A 15,949-nucleotide genomic window follows, 5' to 3' on the forward strand; every position below is an offset into this window, starting at 1 on the left:
TGAACCATCCTTTCCTCTCCTCTCCACTTGTTCCTCCTCCTCCGCCTTCTCCACCTCCTCTTCCTTGACCTTGCATATTCTCTCACCCACCCTATCCAGTAAACGGGTAGATGGAGAAACCAACTACACATCCACGCGACACAAAGGACGGGTGATGGATGCGAGGTGCTGGGGCGTTGACTGATGATGCCTCCGTGGTGATGATGGCGTGATGGATCGTAAAGGTGTGACGATGCTGCTGGTGTCGCTTTGGTTGGCCCGCTGAAAGGGATTGGAAAGCCTCGTCAGACAGCTCCTCCCTCCCTCCCTCCATGCACTCCGTTCCCGCCTAAGTGCTGCCCTCTGGAGTGTGACGAAGACGCTAATGGATGTCTTTCTCCCTCCTGCGTCTCGCCAGTTGGAAGTATTTCACGCTCACCCGCCAGCCAAGTCACCCAGCCATCCATGCGTCGCCTCACCCACTCGAGAGAGAACTGAATAGAGAAGAATAAGAATAAGAACGATAATATGAAGAACAATAACAAGAAGAACAAAAGCAAAAACAGGAGCAAGAAGAAAGGAAGAAAAGGTAGAAGGAAGACGATGCGGAAGAGGAGGACGACAAAGTAATGGAAGAGAATATAAAAAAAAGAAGACAAGAAGAGGCGATACATAGATAGATATACATGGATAGAGACTGAGAGAATAAGGGAGAGAGGCCTCCCTAGCTATTCTTCTTCCCGGAAAGGCCGCCACACTCCCTTACAAACATCCAGAGGCGCATAAAATTACCCCCGACGTCCCTTCTCATTACGCGGAGCACCCCATGACAAGTGAAGGTCCTCGCGAGTCCTTGGGCCGGGGCGAAGGGAGGTGGAAGGAAGGGAGGATTTCTTTTAGTGTTTATCCTGCCCTAAGAAAATGTCCAGGTTGAATAGAGGGATAGAAAAAAATGTCCTTCGCTGCTGTTTCTGGGTTGTTGTCGTTGTCGTTGTGGTGGTGGTGGTTTTCGTGTTCTTCCTCGTTTTCTTCCACTTCTTCCTCATGATTCTCTTTTGTCACCTCCTCCTCCTCCTCCTCCTCTTTTTATTATTTTCTTCTTCGTAGTTTGACATCTTTTTCCTCCTCTTGTTCTACTTTTTCCCCTTCTTCCTTCTGTTTTTTCTTCTTGTTCTTATCTTTACTCTTCTTGTTCTTCTTCTTTTTATTCTTCTTCTCCTTCCATTTCCTTCATCATCCACTCCTTCTTTTTCTTCCTGTTTTTCTTCTTCTTGTTTTTAGTCCTCTTGTTCATGTTTTACTTATTCTTGTTCTTGTTTTATTTACTCTTATTCTTCTCGTTCCAATTCCTTTATCATCCACCTCCTCTTCCTCCTTCACCTTCTCCTACAAGCCCCAGCGCAGGTCTAACTTAAAACACCCTCTCTTAGCTGTCCATCCTACGCTGCGGTTTGGCCTGTCCTCAGCACTTGTCCTGACCGCCGGCTACAGCTTTGTTTTCGCAATTAGTAGAGTTGCGGTTACTCCCTCACTTGTTGCTGTCACCGCCCGTGGTCGTGTGTGTCGCCGCATTCCGTTTCTCAGCCCGATTATGGAAGGGAAGTAAGTTAGTATAAAGTTGTGAGCGGAGATGAGCACCGAGGCCACGCGCTGTTTATGGAAAATGGTCCCCTTAATGTTGTTGGAGGTTTATTATTTCTCTATTCTCTGGTTTGTTTTGGTTGTGGTGTCGCTCTCCCTTCCTTCTTTGTTACTTTTTCTTCCTTCCTTTGTCGGGTATTGTTTTATTCTCTCTTTTTCCTTGTTCTTGGTATTATTTAACCTACCTTCCTTCTTTCATCTTCTTGTTTCCTTTCTCTGTTGGATCTTGTTGTCTTTTCTCCGTGTTCTTTCCTGTTCATGTTTGTGCTTCCTTCCTCCCTCTATCTTAATTTGGCGAGAGGCTTTCTGTTCTCTCCTTTGTTATAGTCCTTCTTCTCTTCTTTCCTTCTTTAATTCCCTCTTTTCTCCTTATTTCCATTATTTAGCGTCACTCCTGTACTTCATCTGCGTTAGTCTCCCCCAACTACTCTGTCTCCGCCCTCCCCCCTCCTCTCTCTCTCTCACTCCCCTTCTCTCTCTCTCTCTCATTAGTCGACTGTGTTGTGATCAAAACGCATTTATCCAACAATTTTCCGAGGCGAAGGAAGAAGTAAGGTGAAGGAACGCGGAAAAAGTTATTCAGAGGAAGTAAATGACATAATAATACTTCACTGAGACCGACTCCCCCGACCCCCTCCTACGTGTGTGTGTGTGTGTGTGGAGGGAAGGGGAGAGGGGAAGGCTCTACGTGAAGGGAGGGGAGGGAAGGGTGGAGGGATGAGGAGAGAATGGTAAGGGAGGGAAAGTTAAGGGTAGGTGCGTGAGGGAGAAGGGTAAAGGTGGGGTGAGAGGAGGGAGGGAGGGGGGTGAGAAGGGGAGAGAAGGGTAAGGGAGACCAGGGTGAGAGGAGAAGCGCTGGTGAGAGGAGGTTGAGAGGAGGGAGGAAGGGGGGAGAGGGCAGGTATGTGGGTGGGTGGGAAGTTCAGTCACCCGGGTGTTATAATACCTATTTCTCAGCTTTGGGGCTTCCGTCTTTCCCTGGGGGGCTATTTGTTTTTGTTTTTTTATCTGATGCTTTCCTTTTGTTTTTGTTGTCTTTGTCTTCAACTTTTTATATTTTCTTCATCTTCGTTTTCTCCTTTCCTCTTGTTCTTGTTCTTTTCTTATTCTTCTTGTTCTTGTTCTTCCATTGTATATAGAGAACCTCAGAGAGAGAGAGAGAGAGAGAGAGAGAGAGAGAGAGAGAGAGAGAGAGAGAGAGAGAGTCACCTGTGCTTCACGGTAACGTTAGTGGGTGGTAATAATCTGGTAAGAAATCGCTGTGAGAAGCAGGGAAAAAAATTGCTCCGGGAAGAGGCACGGCCTTAAAAAGATAATTGCTTGCGCTGCTGTGGCGATAAAAATAGGTAATGCAGCGGCGGCGGCGGCGGCGGGGTTGGAGGTCGTGGTGGTAGCGGTGGTGGGGGTGGGGACGAAGCGCGTCGAGGCTGTCAGGCAGGCCGGGCAGGTCCCGTCGGCACGCCGAGCCACGCTCCCCATTCATGCCTGACTGTCGCCTGGTCGGGACTTTCCTGCAGTACTACTACACCTCTGCTGTATGGTCGCCGTTTATTTAGTCCAGATTATTTATATAGTTCTAAGAAACGAGTGTATTTCTGTCCTCGCTCGCTGTGAAAATTAATTTCAAAATACATCGGACATATGAAAGACATATGAAAGAATAAAAATAGCCTCACATATGTCGCCGTTAACAATGGACATGTTGTGTTCCGCCAACATGAATCAGATCCCGGCATGTTTTGCCGCTTGAGGAGCTGCTGCCTAGCAGTGCTGTCCCGCAGCGGGTGATGTCACGGTTATCAACGCTGAGTGTGCCGAGCAGGCCGCGGAGGCAGCAGGTGACACAGAGTGCACCGGCAAGGATCACAGGGTGACCTCCGGGCTGACAGGGTCACCCGCCAGACCAGCAGCTGAACACTTGGGCACATTCAAGCCAGCCTCATCTGCGGGGGTGGGGAGGCCGGGGGCGAGGGGGGCGATGCAAGCCTCCGCGAGTCGCCGACCGCTCTGAGCCTGTACCCCCCGAGGGCCGGGGCTGTGTGCCGGGCGGGGAGGCGGGGGCAGGGGGGCAGGCGGCTGGCTGGCTGGGCGGGCGGCGAGGCAGGCCAGCCGCGGCGAGGTGAGCCGGGAATCAGTGAGCTGTGGGATGTTGTGGAGAGGGGACGTGCGACGCCACGGAGTGCTCACTCGTCCTGGGCCTCGCACACCCTCCGCCTGTGTCTGTGTTCCCGTCGAGGCCTGAGTTGAGACTGGCAGTGGCCTTGCCCTCCCCCTCGGTAACTAACGTCTTTGCCGGCAAGACAAGGAAATACTCACGTTATGGACGCGAGGGGCTGTATGGATTAAAGTGTTCCTAAAGTGCAATGTGACTTTAAAGTTACTTCTTCACCGAAGTAGACTTTACAAAGTTATTATTGTTGACAAGGACTGGCGTGAGCCGCGTGTCGTCTGCCTGTCGTCACCATGATCGTGTGCACCTCATACCAAGAAGAAAGACATATCGTCCAGAGCGAAGGTACGGACTTATAATTCCTTTCTCGTGAATTTTTGCATGTCACTTGATTGCGGTTTCGATTGTTTTGTAACTTTATTTTCCTCTTTCCTATTCATACTTCTACCGTTCTTTCCTTCGTATTCTTTTTCCAAAGGTGACTGATATTTTTTTTACAAATAGCATGTCTGGCTGAATGCAATGCAGCGAGTGAATGTCGGACACAAGTTGCAGAATTGATGAAATTGTCAAGAGTTGCACAGTCTTTGCTGTCACAGCCGGCGCGATGAAACGGTGGTCACCTTTCTTTCGTATTGCATTATCGTATTATTTGAATTTGCAGTGTCACACATAACTTAAATTTTCACCCACCACAAACTCTAGTAATCTATCTTAGTACATCGGCTGTCAACAACGTGAAATATCTTACGAAAAGTCACTGTCTGACTGTCTGTTTTATTCTTCTTTGATATGGAAACGTTAACCTAAACTCGATGATGCAAGTCAAGTGTTGAAACTTAGACGATCGTAATTCGACCACCTCACCTGCCTCATCATCTCCCTCTCTCGCGATGATTTATACCCACTGTCTCTGAAGGTTTGTTTGTGTGGTATCCTCAACACTACACGACTTGTTTTTTGTTCATATCTTTTGCTCGAAGTTATTTTAAGGAGAGAGAATAGCTTTCGTTCATCCTGGTACCGGTGTGTGGATAAAACAATGTTCGACTTTCCTTTATGTTCTTTCTCAATGGTGCTAAGAGTATGTATGGTGCTCTAATTGATCTTAATGGTGGGCTGTATTTGTAAGCTAGACTGCTCTTCTGTCCTGTCCTGTTGCTGCTGGTCAAGTGAATATGTGGTTTTCCATCCCCAAGAGTTATTTTCGCAGCCGGCCAGAGTTACCGTTCCGCCAGGTGTAAATAACTGTACCAGAAAATATGTGCCTGTGAAGCAACAGAAGGGGAACATTCTTGTGTTAGTTTGCATATAGATTCTTTACCCCAATGCATAATGTTCGTATTGTCCCAAGAAACTTTTAATGTTTTGCCATAACTGTATCAGGGAAAATAAATACTTGTGTAGCGGAGGGAAAACTTTCTTGTGTGTTAGTTTGTGTGGGGTAAATATTCTTCCCTTAGCTCATACTTACTGTGCTGGGAAACTTAAATATCCCACTTAAATTGCGCTCTCTTCGGCGAAATAAGAACAGAAAGAAAACAGGAAGAACAACAAAAGGAAGAATATCATTGAAGCCGGAAGGAAATTCACGTATTGCTTGCCATGTAATTACGATTTTTACTCTTTTTACCTGGTGCGTGTAACAGTTAGCGTGCTGAATAACGTTAAGATTCCACTGTAGTACTCACCTTTCATGAGCAGAGCGGCTGACTAAATGGCAAATTAGTATCGTTTAGCGTTGCGCATTGGTTTCTCTGTAGTTTTGATCCTTACCTTCTTACCTGGCACATGCAACTGTTAGCGTGCCGAACAAAGTAAGCATTTCACTTTTGTACCCAACCCTTCATGAGCAAAACCGCTGACCAAGTGGCAAATTAGTGTCATTTAGCATTGTTGTATTCCCTTAAACACAGGACCAGCCTTATTTGGGTAAGCTTTAGACTGAACATTCCTTTTTACATGCAGTGGAATGTGTACGAGACGCCAAAAGGATGCGCGATTCAATTTAACATCATGGATACTAATGCTGCGGAAATTAACACCGAGGGCACGCGCAGCTGTAGTGTATGCTACCAACTATACTTACTTTGCACTAAATCCCCCTTCTGGTCGAGTTCTTCAGACTGCGTGGGGTAGAGAATGTGGGCGGGGCTGTTTTCGAGGCTAGGTAAGGATGTGGCTTAGTTAGATCGGGTTAGATTAGATCAAGACCGCACAGCACACAGTTAAGAAGATTCCCTTTCACTCAAGCTGTTAAGGCCTGCCGAATCGAAGAGGATGAGGTTAACTGAGATTAGGTTAAGATGATGCTCGTCTTGCCCAGGGTTTTAACGTTTTGCCGAATCGAGGAGAATGTGGCGAAGTTGAGGCTGGGTTGGATTAGGTTAAGAAGATTCACTGTTGCTCAGGCTTAAGTTTTGTCTAATGGAGGAGGAAGTGTTTGGGTTGAGGTTTGCTTGGATTGGGAATGACGTTCGTTTTGCGCCAGCACTTAAGGTTTTGTCGAATCAAAGAGGAAGTGGCTTGATTGAGGTTAGATTGGATTAGGTTAAGCAGATTCCCTTTTGCTCAAGCACTTCAGGTTTAGCCGGATCAAGGAGGAAGTGGGCTGGTCTCTAATCGTGGTTACTGATGCATAATGTTGCCAGAGATAATGTGGTGTTTTGGGGTTAAGCCTTGAATATTTACCGAGCGTATTTTACATTCTTTAGGGCCAAGTTTTTTTAAGTCGATTGCAGCTTCACCGAGGGAGGAGAGCGAAAATATAGACGTTGGAAGATGATCGGCGGTGCAATATTTCATCGGCTCGGGCTTTTTAGTACGTGGATGAGCCCGGCAGCTTGGTCAGGGTTGGGGTGGGGGAGTTAGATAAGGGCTGTGTTGCTGCGCTTCGGCAAACACAAACAACATATTTCCTTGCCCCATTATATAAGATTAGGTGGCGTTCTTTTTTACGAGGTTCATTGCTCTTTCTTTATCTTCCTTTTCTTCATCTACCTCTTCTTTGTCTTTTCTTCATTTCCTCCTTCTTTTCCATTTTTTCTTTGTTTTTTTGTTTCTCCATCTTCCTCCTCTTCAATCACCTCCTCTTCGTCTTTCCTTCCTCCTCTTCTTATTCATCTCCTCTTCGTCTTTTCTTCATCTCCTGCTTCGTTCATTCATCTCTCCGTCTCTGTCCTTTTCTGTTGTTGTTGCTGTTCTTCATTTGCTTCTTATGTTTCTACTACTACTACTTCTGTTACTATTTCTACCACTACTACTACTACTACTACCACCATCACCACCACCACTACTGCTGCAAAGCTAATACAGACTGTGGCAACTTCCCATGAACAACAACAACAACAAAAAAAAAAAATCAGACTCTCACAGGATATCCGCACAAAACACTGCACATAACCTATTACCAAACAAGCAACAGGTTATAAAAGCGCTGTAGGCAAGAGAACGGAGCGAAGGAGAGGGTGGGTGGAAGCTGCAGGGAGTGCGAAGTCCAGTTCTGAGGTGTGAGGCGGGGATGGAGGGAGAGGGAGAGGGAGGAATACAGGGCAGGATGACTGACTAATCTGCCTCCTCGCCTTTCGTCTCCTCTCTCTCTCTGTCCTCTCCTCTTCAGGTCTCCGGGCGCCGCTACCCTGATGTGAGAGTTCTTTTAGATCCTAGAACACAAGGAGTCTGCAAGAGGCCGGTAGGTCTATACAAGCCAGCTCCTGTAAACCAAACCTAGAACACAAGAATACAAGGACCGCAAGAGGCCGGTAGGTTTATTCAAGGCAGCTCCTGTAAACCAAACCTAGAACACAAGAATACAAGGACCGCAAGAGGCCGGTAGGTTTATTCAAGGCAGCTCCTGTAAACCAAACCTAGAACACAAGAATACAAGGACCGCAAGAGGCCGGTAGGTTTATTCAAGGCAGCTCCTGTAAACCAAACCTAGAACACAAGAATACAAGGACCGCAAGAGGCCGGTAGGTTTATTTAAGGCAGCTCCTGTAAACCAAACCAAGAATACAAGGAGTGCAAGAGGCCGGATGGTCTATTTAAGGCTGCTCCTGTAAAATGCACCCTACCTAACCTCACTGTCACTTATAGATCAAACTGCATTAGAAAAAACATAGTTATAGCGATAAGATAATAAGTTTGTAGGCCTACTTTAGCAAATTAGACGTAACGCCTTTATTATTTTATATGTTTAAAGAATACTGCCAACTTGTACTTCCATTTTGACTTATCTGCAATTCAACAATATAATGATTTACCCACTTCTTTTTTACAAAGTTTTCCTAGTAAAGTTAGTTTATTACTATTATTATTACTATTATTATTATTATTATTATTAACATTATTATTATTATTATTATTATTATTATTATTATTATTATTATTATTATTATTATTAACATTATTATCTTTATTGTTGGGAAAACGCCGGTGAGTTATGTTTCTAGTCTAGTTTTTTTTTTATCATCCGGAATGCAGTTTTCTATTTTTGTATTGTTTTTCTTCCCTCACTTTTCTTGTTTTTTCTGTTCCTTTATTGCCTCGCGACGGCCTTGTCACTTACGAAACTGTATATACGTTTGTTAGAATATCGTACATACATATATAAATAAATACAGACATGCGCATACATATATCCTTTCACCTCATATCTCTGGCCACGTATACATACAAATCCCTTCATCCTGACATTTATCCAAGCTCCGACCTCGTAACATAATCTCCACTTTACTTCATATCTGTCACTCGCTTCACCAGATTTATCGACGCAAATTCCCCCTCATATTTTAAGCTTAACTATGACAAACGACACGCGGACCGCTGCTCACACCTTACTTGTATAGGCCCAGAGCCGTTCTTGCAGCCTTAATGTCCCTTGCAGCGTGATTGAGTGACAGGTAGAGTCGCCAAGGTGAGCCAGGCGCCGGAGTACCGCAGGGGCCGTCCACGTGCTAGACCTTGGGACAGAACGGCAGTGGGTGCAGGAGAGGGCAAAGAGCAAGTAAAGGCGCCTGGCTGAGGGTGGGGCAAGGGTGTGTGGGCCCTGCGGTGGACGGCACAGGAGGAGAAGTAGGCGAGAAGTGAGTGTGTGTGTATGTGTGTGTGTAGCGGTGGGCGGCGACACGAGAAGAGGTAAGGAAGGGTAGGACAGGGAGGGGTCCGTCAGGCGGGCAGGCAGGAGTCGGGGGTCAGGCAGGCGGGAATCAGGTTGCCTCACCTCTCCACTCTTCGCTACGGACCTTTATCTCTCCCTCCCGGAACTCAGGAGAGGACGCGCTGATGGTGGTGGTGGTGGTGATGTAAGGCGCATAAGGGTGACTCTGTTTGCGGTAGTTGTTGAGCCGTGAATGATTGCTTCTTCCTGCTAACTTAAGGATGGCTACACATTCTATATATACTCGAGAAAGAGGAGGAGGAGGAGGCGGTGCAATCTGATGACTCTAATGACTTGCTCCTCACTGTTGCCTAAATTGCCTTTGTCACTTGCACTTTTGTTCCTGCGACTCTTGCGTCTCGTGCGGTGTCGCTTGAGTGAGCTGCGATGTGTGTGTGTGTCTCTCTCTCTCTCTCTCTCTCTCTCTCTCTCTCTCTCTCTCTCTCTCTCTCTCTCTCTCTCTCTCTCTCTCTCTCTCTCTCTCTCTCTCTCTCTCTCTCTCTCTCTCTCTCTCTCTCTCGTTTCCCTACGTGTTTGTTTTATAAATGTTTGCATCTCCAGGGAGTCGTCTCTTAGCTGGCTGGTCGGGGAACTAGGACCAGCGTGGGATAAGTGACTGCTGATTGTGTGCTTCGTTGAGTGTTGTGAGAGAGACAGATGGAGGTGGCAGGTATATACGTAGGGCCAAGGAGTGACGAAGATCAGCGTGGGATAAGTGTGTACGCTCTGACTTGTTTGTGTGCTTCGTTGAGTGTTGAGAGGGAAAAGACAGACGGAGGTAGCGGCCATATATGTAGGGCGGAGGAGTGACTTGGACCAGCGTGGGACAAGTGCGTCTACGCTCTGACTCTTGTTTGTGTGATTCGTGGAGTGTTGTAAGAGAGAAAGACAGACGGAGGTAGCGGCTATGTATATGTAAGGCTGAGGAAGGCTAGTAAGGGTGCTGATCTATGTGGTGTGAGTGTGACTGTTGTTTGTGAGACGCGTGGAGTGTTGTGGGAGGAAGGGATGGAGGCGGAGGGTGTGTAGAGGACTGGCAGGCTGGCTGAGCGGAGGGCCTGGGCGTATACACTCACTGCGAGGGCTCGGTGACTGTGCCTCGTCTCTCAAGTGGTTGCGTTCGGGGGAGTCGTGCCGCGAAAAGTAAATAAAGATAGAAAAGTGTTAAATGGGAAGTTTTGTTTTTGTTTTGTTTTGTTTTGTTGTATATGGTAGTCTGAAATAGGCTTAAACGACTTGTTGTATAAATAGCAGTAGTTGTTGTAGTTGCATCATCATCAAATGTATAATGATAAAAAAAAATGGTGTATAAAAAAGTTCTTTGATGTATGATAGTCTGGAGTAGGCTTAATAAGTTGTAGTAGTAGTAGTAGTAGTAGTAGTAGTAGTAGTAGTAGTAGTAGTAGTAGTAGTAGTAGTAGTAGTAGTAATAGTAGTAGTAGTAGTAGTAGTAGTAGTAGTAGTAGCAGTAGTAATAGTAGTAGTAGTAGTAGTAGTAGTTATAGTTGCATTATTATCTTCAGTACCTAACACCGTCCCCATAAAAAAGCTTAAAACAACTAAAAACGAGTACCAGTAATTAAGGTGTTCCCACAGGTGCGAGACGTCCAATAATCACCCCTAATTAACCTTTGTCACGCTTCACAGTCCCACGCTAAGCTTCTCTCAGTCATCCCATTCACCGCGCAGACATTCCTCCTCCCTTCCACCTGCTCCTCCTCCGCCTTTGTTCCCCCGCTGATGTTTTGGAGTCTCCTGCCGAGGGACTTTGAAAGAGGTGTAAGAGGGCGTGTCTGTAGAGCTCCCCTTGAAGGCCATTGTCGCGGCCCTCACACCTTCCGACGCCCTGCTGTGGTATTGTGACCTGACCCAGACGCTACAGTTCTCTTTGTTGAGTCTTAGTGTTCCCCTTAGGTAAATAGAGATAGAGAAAGGTAAACAGGTAGGTAGAGAGGTAGATAGATAGATAAATAGATAAACTGATGCAGAAGTAGATAGATGAATAGATATATAGATAGATGTATAGGAATAAAGACAAACAAATAGATAGTTTGAATGATTAATTAAAAGTACGACGGACAGGTAGACAGACAGACAGACAGACATATTGATAGTTTCTCGACCCGGCAGAACAGACAGGACACAAGAGATATAATTACACCGTAAAACGTTAATGATGGCGCGTAATAGCCAAATAAAAAAGCGTAAATCATGTAAGAATTCGCGTAATAGCAACAAAATAATCGACAGACCTTATTTATAGAGACTTGAGGTAGGAAAATAATTCATTAGTGCGAAAATTAGGCCACACACACACACACACACAAACACACACAGATGGCTACTGATATCCTCCTCCTCCTCCTCCTCCCGGCGCTGAAGCTGAGAGTTAAGTGCAATAAACTAAAGGCGTCTTACTTTTCGGCGCTCCTTTTGATGTCTGTGACCCGCAGATGCAAGGCGAAAGCGAGGGCGAGGAGGTGTTATTTTGCCGCATCAGTCTTAGGGCTCCCTGGCTCCTTATTCGGCCCGCGAGTGTGTTTGCCCAGGGTCTGACATCACCCCGAAGTATATTTTTGCTTGTGTCAGTCTTCGTTAGCGGGCTATCAGCGGCACTTAGCGTAAATGAAGCTCTCTGTTGCAATAGTTTACGTGGTTAGGTAGGTAGGTTGGGTAAGGCAAGCGAGGGAAGGAAGGAAAAAGACTAACGCAACAATTTTTCAACCATGCATCACCTCGAAGTATATTTTTGCTTGTGTCAGTCTTCGTTAACGGGCTCAGCGGCACTTAGCGTAAATGAAGCTCTATTGAAATGGTTTACGTAGTTAGGTAGGTAGGCCAAGCAAAGGAAGAAAGGAAGAAAGAGCACAAAAACTAGAACTGATTTGAAAAGCCAGGCTAGAAATTAAGTGAGAGTGTAAATCCATCCAAGATAGGCCAAGCGAATGAAGGAAAGAAGAGAACTAAAACGAAAATTGACGTGAAAAGCCAGACTGCGTAGAAATTAATGGAGAGGGTAAATGTGTCCAAAAAAAAAAAAAAAAGGTGAAAGTGAAAAGAGAAACCACATGAAAATGGTAAAAAGAAAATGAAAAGAAGACCAGAAACAAGTAAAAGGGAAAAGGAATACATCAAGGGGAAGGGCGGGAGTGGGGGTTGGGGGGGGGAAGGGAAGCGTGGCCAAGGCTAACCCTGAAAACTACACAAATAAAAATCGAAAAAGAAAAATCCATCACCTCTCACCTCGCTCTCACCATCCCTAACCCACCTCAATCTATACCATATTTACCCGAGTCAGCCCTTCCACCACCACCCACGCCACCCCTTCATTCACAGCCTCTCTCATATCAAGTTACTCTTATCTCTACCTACCAGTGTACAGTCATCGCGGGAGGAATGTTTGTTATCAGTGTGTTCTTTGCTCACCAGGGGGTCGGAGTCCATTAGAGGAGGTGACTCGCCAGATGGTAGGGCTCGAAGTTGGGTCAGAGTCCAGCAGTGATGCAAATGAATGATGGGGGGAGCAGGGAGGTGTTGCAGGCGTTGGGGAGATGAAAGAGGCGCCGATCGTATCCAAGAAGACTAAATACATCTTTCCTTTTAGTCTTCTTTTTTATCTTCTATCCATATTTCGTCATCCCTCATGCACCTTCCCTACTGACTCTTCTTTTGCTGTCCATGTCTTTCTTCGTAGTTTTCTTTTTACCTCCTATCCACTCTTCCTCCTCCCTCACAATCCTTACTATCTCTATTAAAGCGATCCATGTCGTTCTACTTATTCTTCTTTCTATCTTGTATCCACTCTTTCTCCTCCTTTATCTTCCCTACTATCTCTCCTACTTCGATTTATATCTTTCTAGTCTTCTTCCTACCTTCTATCCACTCTGCCCCCTCCCTCACCTTCTCTACTGTTCCTCCTACTGCGATTCTTTTTGCTTGTTGATTTCGTATGCTAGTTGCAGTCCGCCTGTATGTCAGATGCAAGGCGGCAAGGGCAGGTGTGGGGAGCATGTGTGTACCTACCTACCGGCACTCTCCCCATCACCGCCCGTGGATGTATGACTTTCGGAGAAGCCGACCTCGACTTCACCGTGTTGCCACCCACCCGCCATGTGTTTGTGTCTGTTCCTCCGGCTCTCTCAGCGTTGCATCTCGCGGTCAGGTCAGGTGCATAGAGTCTCTTATCTCAGTCGTGTAGGCCGGCCACCAGTTCTTACCTCAACAGCCTGGGTTCCTTATGAAGAGGTTGACCCTCCACTCCACTCTTCGGGGTCTGAATGCTTTTTGAATGGCACTAGTTTTTGTCGGCGTCGAGACAGTAGTGTTGCTGGACGCTGCCGAGGGTGACTATTCGAAGGGTCAGGTAAGAAAGGGAGAGAAAAAGCGTGTTCGAAGCCCATTTTCAGGACAAACACGGGTGCAGGTGACCTACAAGACCCGCTGGCCCAACACACACATGCACACACACACACACTCGCTCGGCGCTGCGCCACCTCCAAGCGTTAGGGTTTGTGCTGGCAACTGTGTGCGCCAAACTTGGGCAAGGGAGGGCACTGGCGGGTCCCTGGTAGACCTTCTGGCCCCTCCTCCTCTTCCCTCGCCCTTCCCCTCCCGACCTCCCCCCCCCCACACACACACACACTCTCGCTCTCTCTCTCTCTCCCTTCATTATCGTTGATTCATTTCTCTCTCGGCGTCTGTGTCTTCTTGCAGCGACTCTTGAAACTCCTTCACCTCATCTGTACCCTTGGCCTTACCTTACCTTCTGCTGCCCCCTCCCTGCCTCCCGTCGATGACTCCTACCTACCGACCTACCTACGTTCCCCTTCACTCCCTAACCCATTTCAGTGTTATGATCGGCGGGGAGTAATTGTCTTTCAGTGTGTTGAGAAATACTCTTCGTGGCCTTGATAGATGCCTGGTTCCTCTCGACCCCTCTCAGGAAGTGCCAAGTTTAATTATGAAGTGATTAGGCGACTCTGAATGTAGAATTTGCATATTATCAGAAGCTACACAGTCGCTAAACTATTAATAGCTTGTTAGTTTGCACTCAGCCCGGGTATGAGCTGTCCAGGTTAATTAAAGGTGTGTCTGACATTTATGCTATCCATCACATTCAACGCAACAAAAAAAAAAGTGAATGAGCGTTCGTTATTGAACATATTCGAGAAACAAGATACGGAAGCTGCTCTCTCTTTCTCTCTCTCTCCCTCACTCTCTTGTGTTCTCTCATTTCCATCCATGTTTGCCAGGGTCTGTGTGTGTCTGTTTTATGTCTCTGCGTCCTCGCCCCGTCTTTATGCTGCTGCCCTGGCTTCTGCTGCGAGATATTTAGACCCTCCCCTCCCCTGTCACAACACAAAAGCTGACGTGGCGCTGGTGTTGTTGTTCTTGGTGGTGGTGGTTGCTTTATTCGGCTCCTTGTCCCATTGTCTTGCATGCTGGTCGGAGAAGGAGAGATAGAGATAGGCCCGTGCATGTAGAATCGAGACTGACTAATGCCATGCTTGTTCCCACAGTGTACAGGGAAGAACGGCGGTTTCAGAAAGGAGAGAAAGTTTGTAAGTTCCCACAGTTTCTGCATAATATAGAATGACTCCAGTCCTTAGTCATCAAACTGTATACATCAGAGAACAGTTGCTGCATAATATCGAGTGACTACTGTACTGAGTCATCATGGTATAGGCTGCAGTAGAGAGTTGTGACTGAAGTGTAAGATGACCTCAGTTCTTAGTCATCGCAGTCTGATTAGGAGAGGTATGAATGTAGAATATTAAGTAAGTGGAGTTCTTATTAGTCATCACCGAGAAGGAACATTAGAGAACTGTGGCTGCGGTGTAAGATGACTTTAGTTCTTTGTCATCGAAGTCTGTTTCTGAGAGGTTCGTTTCTAGACTATAGAATGCCAGCAACTCTTAGGCACGGGAAAGGAAAGATGCTTGCTGAACGTAATAAATAAAGTTTGGGGCATACGGTATAGGTGCGCGTGGTCTCAGTGCTCATATCCGTCTCAATAACCCCTGTGCCTTTGGTAGGTAAAATTAATAGTTACTATTGTTACGACAGTGTATAGTGAAACGTGTGCCTGTAGAATATAGTGACTCCATCCTTTGTCATCATGGTATATTTGGTAACACTGCTTTGTTGTACCAGCGCCTGTGGCTGCTCTAGTTATAATCACCGTGAAAGAAATTAGTTACAGTGCCATATTGGAGGCTGGTGGTGGTGGTGGTGGTGGCTGAGAAATCATTTAAGGGAGGACGAAGGAGAAAAAAAGGGGGTAAAATACGAAAAAAAGTTAACATATTAAAAAAAAAATACGGCATGTGTAGATCTTTAAAGAATATTGCCGCCATGAACAATATTATACTTGTCAAGTTTTTAATTAATCTTCCTTTAATAGATTAAATACCTGTTTTGTGTGATATTGCTTTTGTTGTTGTTGTTATTGTGTCCAGCGTGCCCTATAATTCATCTAGGCCAGCAGAGAGAGAGAGAGAGAGAGAGAGAGAGACTATCTGAATTTCTGACACTTTTGATAATAGTCGCCGCTTGATTAATGGCTGTGTGTGTGTGTGTGTGTGTGTGTGTGTGTGTACTTGTGATCGTGTTTTTGTGCAAGTGTGTAAATAAAGAGCGAGAGACACCTTGGCCTGAGGAGAGAGAGAGAGAGAGAGAGAGAGAGAGAGAGAGAGAGAGAGAGAGAGAGAGAGAGAGAGAGAGAGCATAATAAATAACCCCTTTTCCCGTCGATACAACAATGACGATGATGATGATAATAATAATAATAATGATAATAATAATAATAACAATAACAAAACACCATCAAGACGACAAACCCACAAACGCATTCCTCCTTTTGTCAACCCGTAACGAGAGAGAGAAAAAAATATAAAAACTTCGGCAGCCTCGTCAACGCCCTACGCGAACCATACACAAACAAATGAAGGTCGGCTGTTTAGTTTAGTCTCCCCTCAAACACTCCCCTTCTTTCTCTCTCC

At 46.0% G+C, this 15,949-nt stretch overlaps 1 protein-coding gene across 1 annotated transcript in view; it reads left to right on the forward strand.

The window, feature by feature from the left end:
* The first annotated feature begins 3,579 nt into the window (after positions 1-3,579).
* The window catches only part of LOC127007165 (serine/arginine repetitive matrix protein 2-like), a 59,147-nt gene continuing 46,777 nt past the window's right edge, over positions 3,580-15,949 (forward strand). The window contains exon 1 of the mRNA XM_050877878.1: positions 3,580-4,135. Coding sequence (XP_050733835.1) covers positions 4,084-4,135 — 52 coding nt within the window. The 5' untranslated portion in view covers positions 3,580-4,083. The remainder of the gene's footprint in view (positions 4,136-15,949) is intronic.

This window comes from Eriocheir sinensis, chromosome 34, assembly GCF_024679095.1.
Source record: "Eriocheir sinensis breed Jianghai 21 chromosome 34, ASM2467909v1, whole genome shotgun sequence".
Taxonomy (NCBI): domain Eukaryota; kingdom Metazoa; phylum Arthropoda; class Malacostraca; order Decapoda; family Varunidae; genus Eriocheir; species Eriocheir sinensis.